Source organism: Sciurus carolinensis, chromosome 5 (assembly GCF_902686445.1).
Source record: "Sciurus carolinensis chromosome 5, mSciCar1.2, whole genome shotgun sequence".
Taxonomy (NCBI): domain Eukaryota; kingdom Metazoa; phylum Chordata; class Mammalia; order Rodentia; family Sciuridae; genus Sciurus; species Sciurus carolinensis.
The window spans coordinates 18,401,379-18,421,860 of record NC_062217.1 but is presented as its reverse complement, the minus strand read 5'-3'; the positions used below and the strand labels follow the sequence as shown (position 1 = coordinate 18,421,860).

Genomic DNA, 20,482 nt, shown 5'->3' with positions numbered 1-20,482 from the left:
ATGGGTTTCCAGGGAGAATTGAAGTGTGAGCTAGATTTTAAAGGACTGTGAAGAGTGTTATCAACAGAAGTAGAATCTCATGTTGGCACTTGAATGGCAGTACAGTAGGGCCCCTGATGCAGAGCTTTAAATGTAGCATATCACTTTGGTTTGCTCTCTGGCAATAGAGACACTTTCTGTATTTTGAGGAGTCAATGCACATAACATTGTTTGGAGATTATAAATTATTAGTATTTCATTGAAATTAGATTTGGGAAAGAGTTCAGCATTGAGTCTACTGCCATAATCAAAGACATGGATGTAGAGATCATTCTAGCAACCACAAGGTAAAAGGTAATAAAATCTGACAAAATGATATGAACCAGGGGAAAGAATCAAAGACAACTTTAATGTCAGTGTGGGATTAGGCAGGTGTGAGGGATAAAAATCAGAAGAAGGGGGAGCTCATTTTGGAAGATTAAAGCAAAGCAAATCTTACTGTAGACACACTCTATTAAAAAACATAAATGGATGATTTTCAACTGGAAACATCAGTGGCTGCAATGTCTCCAGAAACTTACCAATTGCCGTGTTTTGCCCTTGGATCTGCTCCAGTCAGTAACTTGGAATGCTCAGAACCTCATTTTTGTCTGTTGCTGAGGTCATGCCCATTTGAGGGTGTGGCTTAAACTGTGCAGTGTAACTGGAATATGAAATAATTCTGAGACTGTTTTTTAGTTCCTGAGAACAACTTCAGCATGATTATCTCTCTCTGAGTGCAGTTTTCAAAAATGAACTAGCTTGGCATGAAATTGCCAAAATATTTTCTTCTTCAAAGAAACTGATAGGATTTTCCCCTCAAATATTGTAACCCTCCTTTAGCTTTCCTATAACAAAAGCATACAATAAGCCAACTAGTATGACAGCTATGTTCATATCTTTGGTTATTACTTCTCATGTTTGACATTGGTAAGCAATTAAATCCCAGGAAGGGATCATGAAGGATAATTAAATTTAATTTAGACATCTCAATGGGCTTTGTTTTTGATATGTAGGTATAATTAGTACATTGAACACAAGTTAACCCTAATTAAGTTGATTAACTTGGGCAATATTCGCCTGGGTTGATATAATGAAAATAAGCCTAAGGACTCATTTTTGATTTAGTTTGTTTTTCACTTAGTTTGTGTCTAACTAGTTTCATGTTTACATGGTCACAGTCAACTTTAGCAATATATTTTTGAGTTTATGCTAGGTGATAGAATAGTCCTGAGACTTGAATAATTCTGTATTTAAAGCTTCAACGTATTTAATCAAAAGGGGATCTATATCTTTTTACATCTTTCATTTTCCAAAGAATTTGGTCTATTCAAATGACTAAAATATTATCTTGTCATTGATTGTCTGTTCTGAACTTATGTAATAACCAAATTGATCAAATTCATTCCATTTGTTCACATTGTGCTTCTTAGCATGAGTTGTGTTGCCTCTTAGGAGAACGTATTATAAACAGTTTAGAGGATATAGATCTTATCCACCCCATAAGAGGTGGAGAAGGAGTTGCTTCTGGGCATGAGCTTCTGAGGATGGTGGTAGAAACTCCTCTCCTGATAAATTAGTGCAGGAAACACTACCCAGAGAAGGGTACCCACTATCCCTCATCAGTGCTTTTTAAATTGATTTATTATTTATTTTTCACTTTTATGTCTCTCCATTAACACTCCTTGATCTAACTAAGATGCTTCAACTGTTGTTGATTGAAGACAGAAGTGGGTGTCGATATTCTCATGATAGCCAAAATAAGCCCTATGTCATCACTGTAATAGCATTTATTTGCGTTGTTATCTTTTCCATTCTTGCATGGACTTAGAAACAACAAAATAAAGTATGTAAAACTAGGGCAGATGTCTTAGACTAAAATTTCTTTCCTTACAGCACAAGCCAGAGAGTATCATTTTTAATTAATGATTGTAAGTATTGTCTCTTAATTTTACAACTAAAAACTTACAGATATCACTGAACTTGAACTGTATGGAAAAGAGAACTCAAGATTCATAAATGTTTCCAAGTATATGATGTTCGATGGGTATAATGGTTAATTTTATGTGCCAACTAGCCTGGGCCAAGGGAGCCTAGATATTTGGTTTAACATTATTTCTTGGCATTCTGTGAAGACATTCTGAAGGTGATTGACACTGAAATCAGTAGACTGAGTAGACTACCTTTACAATGTAGGTGGTTCAGTTCATTGAAGGCCTAAATAGAATGAACAACTGAATAAGAAAGAATTCTTTTTCTTAGTCTGATTATCTTTGACCTGACACATTATCTTCTGCCTTTTGCCTCTGACTCACACTGGAACTTACACCATCAATTCTAGTGGTTTTCCTACCATTGACCTGGTATTATAGTATTACCAGTTGCAATAATGAGCTGAAAAATTTTGAAACAAAGGAATAAATTAATATAGTAAACCATATAAGTTCCTTGATATTTATGCTTAGTTTATATTTTGCTGCAAATTTCTAATTGTGTATTGATATACAGATGAATAACCCACATTTTAAAATTATAGAACCATTATTTCATTTCTTCAAAGAACTGAAAGTTTATATATTTTCCTCCCCTTTTTCTTTCCTTCCCTCATCTCCATTCCTCCTTCCTTTCTTTTTGCTTTCCTTCCTTTCTTCTTTCCAGATTTCTATATAATTTTTAATACAATATGGTGGTTATCAATAGAACATGATCTTGTAGTATATAATAGTCAGTGATGCTCTAAAAATGAGCTTACCTATTTACTACAAAGAAGTTACCAAAAAGGATACAAATACAAATGCCCATTTAAATTAGGAACATAGTAAACTGGCTTATTGAAAATGTTGTCCAGGTAGATAACAAAATAAGTGAGTACATTTACATTAAAGAAGAAAGAAAAATCTTCAGCTGGCCTGAATAAATCATTAATTCAGCAAATCTTTTGTGTGTGTGTGTGTGTGAAAGTTTTGTGTCAAACACCCTAGAAAATACTGGAGGTTTCAGATAAAGAAAACTTAGAACCTGTTTTCTAAATGCTTATGGTTCAGGGTGTGTGTGTGTGTGTGTGTGTGTGTGTGTGTGTGTGTGTGTGAGAGAGAGAGAGAGAGAGAGAGAGAGAGAGAGAGAGATGCATGAACTGAAGAATGCTGAAATCAAGTGTTAGAAAATACCAGTAACATGGAGAAAGAGTAACTCAGCTTGAGGAGGGATTTTAAAGAGGTGAAACTTGAAGGGATTAGGAGAGAGTCCAGTTAAAGGAGGGGGTAGGTGTTTACCAAAAAGGAAGATAAGGTAATCAAAGCCGTATTTGTCTACTAGAGACAGAGGGAGGGATTCAGGAAAGATTCAGAATTTTTTATAGACACCCTAAGCAACAAAAAGATTATGGTACCTTCCCATAGGTGATTAAAGGCAATGCTGCATGGGGGGGAGGGGGAGAAAAAAAATGAATCAAAAACTATTACCCTAGGTAAATGTATGATTACACAAATGGTATGCCTCTACTTCATGTACAGAGAAACAAGATATATCCCATTTGTTTACAATAAAAATAAATTTTAAAAAGGCAATGCTGTGTTAAACTTTGTCAAAAAATGTAACTATAAAAAAATAATAAACTTGCTGATATTTGATAATTAAAAAAAAAAAACTGAAATAAACGAAGACGCTAAAATTGGTGTTAAGATTTCAGCAACATGACCACACAGAGAAAACATTTATTTTCAGGACTTTTAAACATAGTTCTCTGGCTGTACCTTTTTTAGTGAGTTAAAAAGACCAAAAGAATGGCACAAAAATTTTATACTTTAATGTGTAGTTTTATTATTGGTGTTGGTATTATAATTTGATAACAGTTTCATGTGTGCTATGAAATAAAACAAGTGCATTAAAAAAAAGGAGTTAGATAATTTTAGTTTTTCCTTTACCATTTTACTAATCTTTTTATGGAGGAAGAAAATAAAATACTAAAAATTTTCCACAAAACCTTCCTTCTCCTCAGGTCCTCTTCTCTGATGGGTTATAGCAAGTCTGTGCTTCCATGTCCCATTGAGTATCAGCACTGGCAGTAATGGGAACAGAGACGCAAGGGCAGAGCATGTTAGCTAAACTTGTGCAAAGTGCCTGCTGGGGCCAGTGTTGCAGTAGGTTCTGGGAATACCATTATTCCTGCACCCAAGAAGCTCACAGCTGAGTGGGAAGGTTGCAAAGTGAACAAAAGGTAATGATGCAATTTACTGAGAGCACTTCAACCTGTGTGGACAGTTCCGAACAGGGAAGTGAGTGCTTAGTGACAAGTCCTTTTGCATCTCCCCTGGGGGATCCCAAAGAAACAAGTTTAGCTTTTTTCCTGTCTTAGAGTTTACAATCAGAGTTTTTCATTTTTATTTCTTCCAACCAAGTATGAAGACTACTTTCTAAAAAATAAAAGCACTTCATATTAAGTGATACCATCATAACATTTAATTCCACAGAGTATGTAAATCTCTAAGAAATACTTCATTAGCTGTGTAAACCTATGATTATACAAGTGTACATGTGATTTATGAACATAATATAGGGAAGAAAATTACAGATGAAGGGTTTCATTGAAGACTTTTTATTCTTATTTTAATTATTAAGAAAAAGTAGTATGCTCTCTTATGGTACTAATCAAGGTCCCTTAAAAAGATTAACTGATTTTATCCTAATATTGTTTATGAAATAGAAACTATTATTATTGCTATTATAAAGAAGTAACAGGAAGATGGAAATGTTAAATAATTTGCCCAAAGTCCAGGTAGTAGGTGGTGAAGCCAGAACTGGAAATAAGGCAGGGACTGTGGAGTGTACAGTCACCTGTGTCAGTTTGGTATTATTAGTGCTTCAGTCTTCTGGGCTCACACTATTTTTTTCTTACAGAAAGTTCTTTTATATAAAGTCCTTCATTGCTTTATATAAAATGACATAGTATTTGCATATACCCAGAAACATCCCCATGTATTTTAATTCATTCCTAGATTACTTGTTATACCTAATACAATGTAAATGTTATGTAAATACTTGTCATACTGGATTGTTCAGGGGAAAATGACAAGAAAATAAGTCTGTACATATTTAGTTCAGACACAACTTTTTTTTCCAAATATTTTCATCCACAGTTGACTGAACCCATGAACATGGAACCCATGGATAGGAAGGACCAGTTGAACAATTAACAGTCTGACTGATCAGGGGAACTTCAGGCATAAGAAGGCATTTGCTGTTAAGGATGAGGATGAAAGTTCCAGGTAGAAAAGGTAGAAGGAGGAAGGGAGTGTGTGAAGGCTTGAGAAAGCCAGAAGTATGGCGTGTCTGTGTTGGGAATGTCAACTTCCTGCGTGGTCGATGGTGAAAGAGTATTTGAAGAGAGAGCTAGAGAGAGAAAGAAAAGACTGCAGAAGAACAGGCTGGGTCTCTCCTTAGGAATGGCACCGTGTATCTGTCTCTAGGTGTTTAGACTTTTAAAAATGGATTTCCCATGCTTGATAAAAAGGCAGATGAATGGACCGTACCCCAGACTAAATTGAAATGTCCTGATGTGACTCAGAAACCTCATGGATGGTAGGGGTTAAGAGACTTTTCTACAGGCAGTGGGAATATCTGGCTTTGTTAATGTTGGCTTGTTTTGAGTCCTATCTGTCACTGCAGATCCGTACACATCATAACGTATATTGTGAATGTATTTAGACACATGAGTGAAAAGGCTAGTTTTTAATATAGCCTGATATCTATGTGACAGTCACTCTGGACAGTAACTTTGAGGAGTTTAACTGTATGAAATCATATAAAATTTCTACTAAGATGTCATTGATGAAACTTTACCAAGTATTTTTTTTCTTTTATACCCTCCCTCAAGAATTATAAAGCTGGCTAAATAACTTAATCATCCTAAACATTAAAACATGCTTTGAGAATGACTAGAGATTTTCTTCACTGTGAGACTTTCCAAAGCACTCCACAAATTACATGTGGAGGAATCTGTGACTTTATTTAGACTACCAAGCTTGCTGTAAGCTTCATCCAGAGAATAATTTTGAAAAGAAGCTGCTGTTGAACATAGCTAGAGTGGTAAGTGGGCTGGTACTTAACCTCATGAGATTCAGGTGGGGTAGGCACAGGGCAGTACTGTGTGAGACCGTTGATGGATTCCAGAGCACAGTCTGAAGTTTGCCCTATATATGGGCAGGGAACAGCTTGCACGTCACATTGTGTGAAAGGGAAATCTGAATGAAAATTGAAAATAGAAAATAAAATGAAGTGGAGTAAAAGCAAGTATGCTCTACATCACGAACAAAGTGGAAAAACTCTTGAAATAATGTTGATGATTGTTTTTTGGAATCCATTGTGAAAATAATGGAAGAAGCATTGTGGATAATTCTTTCAAAATGAAGGAAAATGGGAATCAAAAGTGGAAGTGCTGTGCATAGGAATTATGATGGAGTGATTCCATTAACGCTCAACATCGATTAGTCCCTTCCTAAATGATGCTTTCTACTTTTTAATGATTTTCAAATGTGAGCTAATAGCAATTTCCAAGAAAACAAATTTAAAAAACAAAATGGATGTTAACTCTAGTTTTATGTAATTTGGTGCATTAGCTGCAAAGCCACTGTGTTTTGACTGTATTATCATGGCAGTGGACACTGAGAGAGGTTTTTAATTTGGAAGTTTTGCTTGTATTTGTTCATTTTTAATAGAAGAAAACTTCAAGTCCCTGAGCTGCTGATGGGGGCTTTTGGGAGATAAATTAGTTTATCTGTCAAGTTGTTTTTCATTTTTAATACACTAATATTCTAAACACTTTGCCCTTGCTCTGAAAAATTGTGGCAATATGGTTTTTAAACTCTTATTTTAAAAATTCATAAATAAGGAAAGCAATTTCTTTTGCATTAGTAGATGTTAATAAAAATTCTATATTATTTCATGCCTTTGAAATCATAATTATTTGAAATTTGGATTCCTACAAGACTTTCCTTTGGAGCACTTTTATTTTAAAATTTGTATTTCTAGCAAAAGGACTGTTAGCATCTTATACCTCAATCACATAATTGTTACACCCCATTCTTTCTACTTTTGACTGTGTTACTGTTGGAGTATTTTCTGATAACAGTTATGAAAGCAGGAATGGATGTTGTAGTAAAACGAACTCTTCTTGGTCTGATTGATTTTGTGCTTTATAACCCATTTCAGTTATCAGAAAGTATTGCAATTTTTCCGCCTGCTATTTGGAAAGAATGTAATGGTCTAAAAGATTGCCTACCTTCTAAAGGAGTTCCTCTCTGTCAGGATAGAAACAGTATATTTATTAAACTGTCTATAACTTTGGAGTGAAAACTTTCAATTCATTTCTTTCTCTGTTTGCTGGTCTGTAAGAAAGAAGGCACTCAAACATGACACTTGGCAATGTGATCTGGCAGATCTGTAGGACCAGGATCAGGATGTTCAAAATTCAGGAGCTTCCAGAGTGAAACTGAAACCAGTTTTTAACTTCCCTTATGTTAGAGCATATGGTTGTTAGAACTCATCAATATTAAACTTCAGTGTGCATTTGTATAATGACTTAGAAAATATCCCTGGTTTTTTAAATGAAATTTCTTAGCCATTTCTGTACAGCTAACAGAATCAGACATATTTTAAAAACTATACTGTAGGAAAATATTCCAACAACCATGAGATAAGGAAAAGATATGAGACTGTGATGCACATTAATATATTTCTCATGAGGGAAAAACCCACCAAAATTTTCTAGGTCTTAAGAAAAGCATGTAAATTAATAATAACTCTCAGAATGATAAATGTGATCAATGACTTTTGCTGAACTGGTATAATAAAAAATATAATTAAATGTAATAACAAAGAAAAACTAGTATAGCTATTTAAAGGATGTTAAGAGATTTAGCTGGAGACCATTTCCTTTTGTATTTTTTTATGTTGTATAGTGATAACCATTAAAAAAAAGATTGAGGTTTGTTGTCATACAGTCAGAGGAATGATAAGTCCAACTAATTTATTTCAATTTAGAATGCCATTTGCTACTTAATGAAAAAGGCATTTCCAGCATCTGGATATGTTTTTAGGTATGTTTTGGAGGCACCATGATGAAACTAAAATTAGGTTGGTTTATTCAAGTACTTGAGGTTTGGATTGGGTCCTGGAGTGCACATTGTATTTAAATAAATGTATAACAAGTATGAAAACGTTTAGAGTGCTCAATATAGGAATGAAGAATACTGGACTTAGAACTCAGTGGGATCTCTGTTAGTATTATAGGCTAGATGAGATAGAGTTTAGGGGAAAATCCAACAATGAAAAGATTAAAAGGAAATTGAAAGTACAGTTATTGATGACTAACGAGATACTGGGAAGTTTAAGACCTTGCATCTTTATACCTAGAAGATTGATTCTATATAAAATAAGGAAACCAGAAAAGTGCTGATACGATAGAAAGGAATAATTGTCAGAACAAAAAAAAAAAAAGATCCAACTTGATATGTTCATGCTTTGAAAAATAACTAGATCTTAGTTGAAGATGTTTGCTTCAACAGTAGTTCTCAGAGTTCTGGAGATCTTTCTGGGGTGCTGCGAGATGAAACTATTCTAATAATACAATTAAGTCATTATTTGCCTTTTTCTCTGCATTGACATTTGCCTTGATAGTGCAAAAGCAATGATGAGCAAAGCCATGGAGACGTTAACACAAGTTAAATCAGTGGCACCACACTGTACCAGAAATCATTGTATGTTTGACATCTACGAACACGCTATTAAAAAGCCAGTTTCATTTAGGAATGTCCTGATGAACAGTATACTTTATTCCTTTTGTTAAACTCTGAATTATGCATGCACATATTTTTCATATTCTGTGTTATGAAATGAGAAGTATGCACAAAGCATATCTTTTGCATATCAAAATATGACTCTCTCAACAAAAGGCACTTTAGCAGTTGTCTGAGATACAAGCTGAACCAACCACATTTCCCTTAAATGTCATTAAAACAAATAAACAGACAATAACAGCAACAATAACAAATTGATGGGCAAACCTTGGTGATTCAGATTTGAGTGTTTGGCAGACATTTTCCTAAAGTTTCTATAACTTCAAGGAAAACAGCTTACTGTATTTGTTTTTTCCAAGGATAGTCATGTTAGTTTTCTAGCACAGTAATGAAACACCTGAGATGATTAAATTATAAAGAAGAAATGTTCATTTTGGCTCTCAGTTTTACAGGTTCCAATCCCTTGTCAATTGGCCCCATGTGTTGGTCCTGTGGTGGGGGCAGGTGAGAGCCAAACCACTTACCTCATCATACAGGAAGCAAAAGAGAGAGAGGAACGGGCTGGAATCCTGGAATACTTATCAGGTGTCGACCCCCCATGGTCATCTATCACCAAGAGTTTGACAGGCTCTTAATACTTTAAAAAGTGACTTGCCTGGGTAGCAGAACCAGACATAGTGGAAGAATGACCAATGAATGTTAATCAACAGAGTATGAGAAGTTCATTGGTAAGCTTTCATATTCCACATTGCAACTAAACTTGAAGAAACAATCCCTTGTCATTTCTTGGTATAAAATCAAAGAAGAATGTTACCAAAGATGTGGAAAGGCTACTAAATATTTTTGTCTTTCTCAGCTGCTCATATGGATGAAACTGTTTTTTTCATATTCCTCAACCAAAACATGTACTTTAACAGATTGTGTCCAGATATAGATATGAGAATCTAGCCCTTTCCCATTAAGATAGACTTTATTGAAATTTACAAGTATGTAAAAAAACAGTGCTCTTCACACTATTTTTTTTGTATTGGAAATATAATTATTTTATTCACGAAATAAATATTCTAATTATGTTTCTTGTTTTCTTAATAGAATAAATGCATATTTACAGATAGCATCAGTTTTTTTTTTAAGAATTACATCTATGTCCAAATGAAACCCATGATAACAAAAACAAGTTTTTCAATACAGTTTTAAGAGTGTAAAGGATTCCAAAATTAAAACCTTTGAGGATTACTAAGTTACAAATGTACGTGTAGAAGTCATCAGCTTGGAGTTTCATTTGATATTATAAAAGTGGTGTTGTATTTCGAATGAAAAAATCATGGAAAAAAGACTAGGACTTTTTAAAATGTTTAGACTAAAATGTAGAATGAAAGAAATACTACATTCAGTAAATAGAGGATATAGAAAAATCAGAGGCACCAGATTTATAAGCTTGAGTAACTAGCAGAGTCTGTGCGTGGAGAAGAAGTCATTGCATTTGCTAAGGAAGAGGTTGGCAGAAACCTCTAAGCCAAGTCAAGGACTTGGTACAACCTCTTATCTGAACCAATCAGCTCTCTCTCTCTTCCTGCCTAAGTCTTCCACGGTTCTCTAATGGAGTTGATGCAACTTCACCAGCAACATTCCAATATTCTCAAGTTATTCTCTGAAAAGAATTTCTAACTAAAATTTTGTACAATTTTCCCTTGTGTTCCCTTCTGACACAGACATTTTTGGGTAGGAGAAAGTGATAAAAGGGTGAGTATTTATTTACTTCTCAACAGTGTGTTTGGTGATAAAGAATTTACATGGTATCTTTGTTTCCTAAAGATTGCACTACAGTTTTCAGTATGTAATTACAATAATAGACATTGCTCAGCTGAGTGCACTCCAACACAACACATACAGCACTTTTTCTTGTAGCAGAAAGAGAGATCTCTTCTATACCCCAACACTGCAGCCTTAGTTTTTATGGGAGTTCTGTGGTTTGATCTAGGATTCCAATTAATACGGGAGATGATTAACAAGGAAAAAGCATGAAAACTTTATTAATTTTACAAATACATGGAGATCTTCACAATAAAATAAAGTCTGAGAAAAATGATGAAAGCATGAAGCTTTTATGAATGTTGGACCAAGAATAATACATTTGTGAAGCAGGAACAGGAAAAATGGGTATCTGGACTAGGGTAGTAAACTCTGGGGACAGTACTGAGAGATATGTGGGAAGAAATGTATAAGCTACATTTAGGGTTGCTCTGGCATTTGTTTGCTCAAGTTTATTGCATCCCAATTAACAGTCTCTAGTGATGAAGACTGTTTTTCAGCCTCTGTACTTGAAAGACTTGGTGCATGAGAGGAGAGACACAGCCATGTGGCCCTTTCTGAAGTTACAGTTCCTGTTTTGCGATCAGGGAATGCAGCAGTCACACAAAGCTGGAAGAGCAAAGAAAAAATTTCACCTCTAGAGTCTCCAAAGGGAGGTGTGGGCCCAGCCCACACTTTGACTTCATTATGGAGTTAGTGAATGTGAACTTCTGCATCCAGAACTATTTCTTATTTATTTATTTATTTATTTATTTATTTATTTATTTATTTATTATTTATTTATTTTTTACAGACCACATTTTGATTCATTGTGCACAAATGGGGTACATCATTTCATTTCTATGGTTGTGCATGATGTAGATTCATACCATTCGTGTAATCATACATGTACATAGGGTAATGATGTCTGTCTCATTCCACCATTTTTCATAACCCCCATTCCTCTAATTTCCTTCATTGTTATCTAAGTTTCCTCCATTCTTCTCTCACTCCCCCCCCCCATTATCTATCATCATCCACTTATCAGGGAAAACATTTGGTCTTTGGTTTTTTGGGATTGGCTCATTTCACTCAGCATGATATTCTCCAATTCCACCCATTTATCTGCAAATGTCATAATATTATTCTTCTTTATGGCTGAATAATATTCCATTGTATACATATACTGCAGTTTCTTTATCCATTCATCTGTTTAAGGGCATCTAGGTTGGTTCCACAATCTAGCTGTTGTGAATTGAGGTGCTATATACATTGAGGTGCTATATACATTGATGTATACTGTAGGCTGCTAATTTTAAGTCCTTTGGGTATGAACTGAAGAGTGGGAGAACTATTTTAATTCCTTTTGTTGAAACCACCAAGTTCCTAGTACTTTGTTACAGCATCAAGAAACTAACACAAGTGTCCTCTGTGGGTTGGGAGGTATACTCATATATCTACAAAAATCTCACCATTCTCAAAAAATCCCTTTGAACATGCCTACTAGAAGTCTGACCTCTTGCCAGCCTTCAATGCTATCTTCCACCATATTTCTGTTCATCTTCTTTTAGCAAGTCAACCTCTGCTTTTTTTTACTCTCTTTCTCTTCACATTCTCTTGCAGATATTCTTGGCACTTTAGCATCCATTAAATTTTTCAATATTCTGATTTCTATGAGTGCCCAAGATCAAATCCTTTTGCATATTCAAGGAATTCCTCCAAAAATTTCCATTCCTCTGCTCAGTCATCAACTTATTGCTCTCTGAATGGTCAGTAAATTCTTCCTCCTCATCAAAACGAATGCATTTGACTTCATATTCCCCTGTAGTGTCTACCTTGGATCTCTGATTTTATTATAGTCAGCATTTGCAGAAAGTTGTCTACACATTGCCTTAATTGTTCTTCTCTTTAGTGCTCATGTTCTACTGAAGCAGCTCTTGTCAAGGTCTTGAGAGCCTCTCTCCTGCCAGTTCCAATGGCTAGTTGTTACTCTTCATCTGAGTTGACCTCTTAATAACATTTGACATGATGGATTGCTTTCTTCCACTTGAGTGGCTTTCTTCCCTTGATCTCTACAGTACTACTTTCCTGATTATTTTTTTTTTAAAGCTCTTTGGCTTCTTATTCTCTTCTTGCTAGTTACTCTTATTTTTCTGATTATCTCTATTCTTACCTGTCTTCTGCCCTTAGGTTATTTCATCCAGTACCATGACTTTATCTTCTACCTGAATCACTCTCAGGTTTGTATCACCAGCCTCAGCTCTTCCCTTGAGACCTGAATTATTTTACCTAACCATATACTGATACACACTTTACTTGAAATTGTAATTGACATTTCAATCTTGATATGCCCAAAATAGAACTTTTAATTTCCAACCCTACCACATATAAACATGTACCTCTACATAGTCTTACTTCTCTATTAATAGTACTACTGTGCATCCAGCTACTGAGGCCAAGGAATCCGTTATTCATCTGTCCCTTTTGTCTACACACTCTTCAAACAATAGCAAGTTCTTTTGTCTATTATTTTATACATACGGCCACTGTGATCACTTGTTGTCACTAATTTCACCACCACCATCACAATCCAGTCTGCCAAGTTCTGTCCCCCATACTGTTACCAAAGCCTTTTACCTGGGCTCTCTGCTTTCACTTGGCCCTGCCGCAATGGCAGCCACTGTATACCATTAAAATACATAAGAGTCATATTTCTCTCGTGTTTAAAATTCTTGGATAGCCTTGGATCCCAGTTCCTCTGAATAGGCTAACCATCTACATTCTCAAAGCTGGTTCCATTTTATTGAAGAAGTCTCTGCTCAAAGTTGCCTCCTGAGAGAGGGCTGTCCTGCTCACCTTATCTAAATGGTCAATCTTTAGAACTTTAGAAAGTCATTCTGCCTAAACAAATTTGCCTAAATACATTTTTTTTCTGCCACATGACCAGATTTATATATATATGTGTGTGTGTGTGTGTGTGTGTGTGTGTGTGTGTGTGTGTGTGTGTATTTAGTAAATTCAGAAAATTTTCTACTGGAAAAGTTCTACAGAACTTACTATTTATATTGGGAGGGGTGTGTGTGCCAGGGGTTGAACCCAGGGACACTTAGCCACTGAGCCATGTTCCAGTCCATTTTTAAATTATTCTGTTTTTAAACAGGGTCTTGCTAAGTTTCTTAGAATCTCACTAAGTTGCTGAGGCTGACTATGAATTCGTGATCCTCCTGCCTCAGCCTCCCAAGATGCTGAGATTACATGTATATACCACTGTGCCTAGCCAGGGAACTTATTTTTTATTTTCTTTTAATGAACTGATTATGGTCAAATTGACTTGGAGCTATGTAAAACAGTATCCCGTCACTTGTCCTAACCCAACAACTCTAACCCCTCCAATACTTAATGCATCATAGTTTTTCATCTGCTTACCTTTATACTTTCTCTCCTACTCTATAAACTTTTTGAGACAGAAACTTATATGGCTTTCTCAATTCCTGCTTCAAGGTCTAGAATAGGTGTTCAAAAATCTTGGTTGAATGAATGAATGGAGGAATAAGTATGGAAACATTTAGTTGTGAATACATTGAAGAGGAAATGAGCATTTCCTCAATATAATGGAAGCCAAAAATATGGATCATTTCGTTTTCTTGAGATGTCAGAAAGAAAAAAATAAATGAAAGATTTTGTTTATTTAAGTAAAGGAGACCTATATCCTAGAGCATGAACAGAACTTAAAACATGGAAAAAATAGGAAAGAGAGAGAGAATGAAGAACCAACAACAAAGGGTATTGATTTACTCGTTCTGCATAAAAATAGAAAATTATATGAATTAGTAAGAAACAGCTCTACATGACTGATTTGCATTTCCAAATTGTTTCTGAGTTTATTTTAAAGACTATTAGAAAATTTGATTTTAAAGTCTTCATTCCACAATAACTTATGAAATAATCTATAGTTAGTTGTTTGACACCAATCTTTATCTGTTACATAAGAGTTTAATGGAGTTTAAATTTATACTAAAACCTATATTGGTTTTCAGAATATAAATGATTATAAAATTAGAAATTAATGTGATGCTTATGATGACTGAATTAACGAAGGGGGAAATGAAGAAGAAAAGTTGAGAAAGCATTTTTCCATGCAATGCTTGCCTTAGAAGACTAAATTAATTACCAATATGCTAATTCTTGGTGATAAAGATTAATATCCCACTATTTATTCGTATAGATGACTAATTTCTGAAGAATTATAAATCATACTGCATAACATTAAAAAAGTCATTAAATTAATATTCCAGAGAACTTTTATTACATATTTTGTTTTCTGAAACAATTGAAAAAGTATGCAAATATAAGGATTGAATTTCACTTCTAGGCTGAAAAAATACGTAATTGTTTCTTTTATTTAAATATGCATATCTTCAGAGGGCCTGTAATGACCTCTAGTGATTCAAGTGATTATTAATCTGGAACTCTTAAAATCATTGGAAGGCATTTTTTTTTTTTTGGCTTTTTAAAAAAAGTATATGGAATTAATATTCATTTTAATATATATAGAATAAAAACTTACTGAGAAATTATTCTTAAAATGATCTACCTTTCTGTTCATCTATCCATAATTTATTGTACAGGGATACATAGTGTCAGAAACAAAGCAGCTTTGAAGCAACAGAGTAATAATGAAATATGTTACAGTAACATAATCTGTGACTTGAGAATTGTAATTGAGAAAATGTAGATTCACTCTGAAAAGTTTTCTTTAACCTAGATATACATTGTAAAATCATCTGATTATCTATGGTTGATATGATAGATTTAATCTTTTTTATCTTTTCATTGTTGTATTTGAGGATATCCGTGGCTTTAAATTGTAACTGACACTTCACATTTTGTATTTTAAAATGTTCATATATCAAAAATACTAGGAAGTATGAAGAGTCATAAAATGTTATTCATGTCATGCTAGAGAGGTTATTGTAACAGTAATTTAATGATTGTTACCTTTTGGAGTCAATTTTACCTTAAACCAATAAGTGTCTTACAAATATTTAAGTTTCTTCCATTGCAAAACACCCCTTGCTTATGAATATTTACTGACTTTGTGATTTGTCAAATTTGATTTAAAATCATTATCACCCAATTTTATCTACAGTGTTTTATTTAAACTTAAATTCTTGATTTAAGTGTCATTTGTATGCATGATAAAAGATCATCAAAGGGAATATGGTCTGGAAAAGTAGAAATAAAATTTCCATTCTTAAGTATTTTGTCATGAAATTATCACAGAATGTTAATGTTGAAAATTAAAATAGATTCATGCATTTCAACTTCACTGTTTAGTGGGATTACACATAAATGACTTTATGTATAGATAAATTAATTTCCCATAAAACTGGGAAGAATTATATTTTTTATTCAAACAGTAATTAGACTGCAGCTTTTTATACTGCCTACCACTCAAGCATTCAAGAAGAAAGCTGGAAGTTATTCTGTCTTGATAGATTACATTTGACATCACTGAAAGGAAGATCTTATAGAAATTGTCAATGACAAATACAAAAAGAATTAATGAATTTTTGTAGCCTGTTCTCTAAGTTCCTTAACCAAACCTGGTAAATGCTTATTTTCAAGATGTGTCACCTATTTTAGCACTTTCATAGAAAGCTACTAGTTATATATCTTGGCTGAGGGATATTTCATATGCATTCAATCTTTGAAATGAAAGGTATAATTTCTCTTTAATAACCAAATAGATAGATTATTTAGCACTTAACCTAACTTGGATTTAGAAATGCTGATTTTACATGTGAAATATTCTTTTTCACAACAGCAAATAATATTTTGTTACTTGACAATTATGAAAGTTTAAATTCCTGCTAATACTGTATGGTAATTTTATAAAATGGAAACACTCAAATTTTTGGTAAATATGATTATGAGAACAAAGTGATAGTTTTTTTTAGATTTGGAATTAATACTAACCATTTGTTTTTATAAATTCAACTCCTAATTTTACCAACTTTTTGTAATCAATTATCAACAAAATCCTCCAATGGCTGGTTTCTAGATTATTTATTTTTTATAGGTATTTATATATTCAATTTTTAAGAGATTAGGACAAAAATGCACATCTAATGAATGTGTAGGTAATTCAGTTAATGAAATGTTTCAGTATCAGATTTAATACAGTTTGAAAGCAAAAATTCTAATCCTTATGGTCTAGTGAGTGTATAACAAAATGAAAAACTAACATAAGTCAATTTTAAAAATCAATTATTTGTTTAGGAATTCAAAAAATAATCAGAAAGTTGGTATTTGGCAACATATAATCCCTCCTACAAAGGGTACCAATATCAGTATATAGTTATGAAAACTAAAAGTTTAATGAAGATATTATTAAAGTTCAAAATTTCACATAATGATCCTTAAAATCTTTATCAGTTTTTGTTATTTTGATTTAGAGAAATAATAAGACTAAATCAGAGGAAAACGAGTCTGATAGAAAATGCAATCAGAACTGCATACGTTGTTCAGAAATTTATTTTTAATTATAATCTCAAACATTAATCAAAATTAGTTTGTTGCCAGTAGTACAAAGTAGATAAGAAATAATGATATCTGGAATTACTATACTCATTTTTATTTTGAATAGATACTTCTAAATATTACATGTATTCTCTTCAATGTTGCTTTCACAAAATAAATTATTTTGTAAAACCTATAGTCATGGTTACTGAAAGATAAGTTCTATCTATTCCTAACTCACTGTGCCATACATTTAGTGGGTCAGAATTTATAGAGAAACATTTTACTTTTGCCTTTTAAAATTTCATGTCTGAGCATCATTTAGAATTAGCAGAAATCAGATAGAACCTTTCCATTGCCAGGGTAAGCAACATTCAAACTTTATTCCACTGAGAATAAATGGCAGGTATCTGTTACATGAGCACCTCTATAGCAGGCACCTTAGAATCCCTTCTGGAAATCATGTAAGGATGCATGATACAGGGGTGTTTTTAATTCTGTCCTTTTTTATCTTAGAAGTTAATTAATTTGCAAACATTGCTATTTAACTGTTATTGGTGAACAAAATCGTTTGTGACCTACCTCACAATTTATAGCCACAGACAAGCAATTAGGGAAAATTAGCCTATGTTATGGAGAAAATTATAAGCTTAGCAATTTTACTTTAGCTCAGACCACAACAGGCCAATCTGGTTTTCTCTTGTGGATCTGTAAATGCAGTGTAGTGGCTGAGATTGTAGCTGAGAGGCCAGAGGAAAGCTTGCTTACCTATGCTACAAGAGCAGAAGACGTTTTGCTGCATTTGTAATTGCAATGTTTCAAACACTAGCTGGATTGAAAGAATCACCTGGGCTGCTTGTTAAATATAGATTCCTGGACCAAGACAGACCTACTGAGGTAGAATTTCCAATGCAGAGGTCTAATAATCTGTATTTCCCCTCATGCAGCCTCATGATCAGGCCAATTGGGCAAACTTGGTAGTAATACTGTTTCACTTGGCAGAGATCCCAGTCAAAATTAAAACCTTCAGTTATCATCTTGTTTTCATTCTTTCACGATTTTATTGAGTTGCTAGTATGTAGTCAATACTTTAGTGGGCACTAGAGACACACAGGCAACACATAAATCCTACCTCACTAACCGTCTAGTTTGTAGTGCTCTTTGTTTAAAACTGTTGCAGTAGCCTGTAAGAGATGTTGCCTTTGATTGCAGGGTAATGTATGTTGATACAGCACACTAAAGCCTGGCACCCAAAAAGAATCTGTCTCCAGGCAAAATCAGAACACATGAGATTGTTTTGTCATTCATTTGTATTCTTCATAAACATTTTTTTGTCATGTCTTGTTTTGGTGAGGATCATATGGTATACTCATGATACAGTTACTTTATAAGAGCTCTCCCTGTACCTCTGCTTTTTATTATTTCATTTCATTTTTTTTCTATTGTTCTTCCTTTTCTTTTTATAATATACTTAAACAGTGATTTGCTTACTGAAATATTTTGTGGTCTTTTACAGCCACATTAAAAATAACTATGCGATTGGGGCTAAGGGAAATAATTTTATTGAATATATTTTTAATTAATTATGAATAGATAGAGTCTAGTATCATTGCTTAGGCTAATTATAATATATAATTATTGGTGTATCCAAGGTGGTTTGCCACTGCTTAATGCTGTAATTTGGAAATACCATTTTAACTTGCTGATTGTTCTAATCTCCCATTTTTAGATTTTTTCCTTTAATTTGTGGCTAAATTATTCTGGGTCCCCTCCGCCCCCCAGTAGAGAAATTGATTTGGGAGCATCAATTAAGTAAAAAAAGAAATTATGCCACAGTAAAGTCTTTGAAGATAAGATGACAAAAACAACAGAATATAATTAATAAGCGGGTCACAATTATTTACTATCATCAAATAATGTCACTCATGATCTTCCCACTCTTTAATGAGGTGCGATAATTTTACAGGTAGTCTAATAATGAAAGGTTTTACTTTTTAGTCTGAACATGTTAAAAGGCCTGAGGATTGTTAGGTTTTCCTTTGGAGTTTAGCCTCCCTTTGTACTAACTAGTGTGTAATCTACTAGCTTTCATTCTGGAAAAAAAAAAGATGATGAAAGTACAGAAATATAGTAGGTGGAAGTTCAAGTATTTAACGTTATCATCTTTTATAAATAATGAACTCAGGATATGAAATACACTTATTATTAGTGGGTTACAAATGACTAGAGGAAATAGTAAGAAACCACCCCATACATGTAACTTATTTTTGAATTCTGTACTTTTAGCAGACTTTGATTCTAGGACACACGTCAGTATGAATCTTGCATGTTGTGTGTAACAGCCATGGTTGTCCAGCCATTATCCTTGAAACACTAAGTTTGGTTTAGTAGATTGAGAATTATGGTTTAGCTCCTTAAGTTAGTTATGGTGCATTAAACTCATTTACTGTCTGAAGCAAATAGATGAACAGTTTTAAAATGAATATTACATTTTTCATCTTTTACCTTTGCTGTGTTACAGAAACCCTTGAAACTCTCATCAGACAAGCAGAAAATTACACCAGTATACTTTTTTGCAACACCTACAGGAACATGGCCTTAGAAGCTGCTGCTGCAGTACAGGAGTTCTTCACCGATGTAGGGCTCTACTTATTTGGTGTGGATGTTAATCCTGAAGAATTCGTAAATAGGTTTTTCGACAGTCTTTTTCCTCTGGTCTACCACCATCTCATTAATCCCAGTGTGACTGACAGTTCCTTGGAATACTCGGAATGCATCCGCATGGCCCGTCGGGATGTTAGTCCATTTGGTAATATTCCCAAAAGAGTAATGGGGCAGATGGGAAGATCTCTGCTGCCCAGCCGCACATTTCTGCAGGCCCTCAATCTGGGCATCGAAGTCATCAATACCACCGACCATCTACATTTCTCCAAAGAGTGCAGCAGAGCCCTCCTGAGGATGCAGTACTGCCCTCATTGCCAGGGCCTGACTCTCAGTAAGCCCTGTATGGGGTACTGCCTCAATGTTGCCAGGGGCTGTCTGGCCCACATGGCAGAGCTTAATCCACACTGGCATGCATATATCCAGTCCTTGGAAGAGCTTTCAAATGCAATGCATGGAACCTACGATGTTGAACACGTGCTCCTGAACTTCCATTTGCTTGTTAATGATGCTGTGATTCAGGCTTACCTCAATGGACAAAAGCTAGCAGAACAGGTAAGCAGTCATGCCGTGCTTCCTGTCTTATTTCTTAGAACTCAGAGATTAACCTGAAAATACAAAAATTTAGTTGATTACTAGCATATTGTTATGCACTTTAAAATTATGGCAGCTTAACAAGTTTATACTTAAGGAAATAC

General features: G+C 34.1%; 1 protein-coding gene across 3 annotated transcripts in view; it reads left to right on the top strand.

Annotated features, from left to right (window-relative positions):
- Gpc5 (glypican 5) overlaps nt 1-20,482 on the top strand; it is a 1,347,364-nt gene that overhangs the window by 252,912 nt on the left and 1,073,970 nt on the right. For all 3 annotated transcript variants that reach the window (XM_047554610.1, XM_047554611.1, XM_047554613.1), the window contains exon 3: nt 19,645-20,339. In XM_047554610.1, coding sequence (XP_047410566.1) covers nt 19,645-20,339 — 695 coding nt within the window. The remainder of the gene's footprint in view (nt 1-19,644; nt 20,340-20,482) is intronic.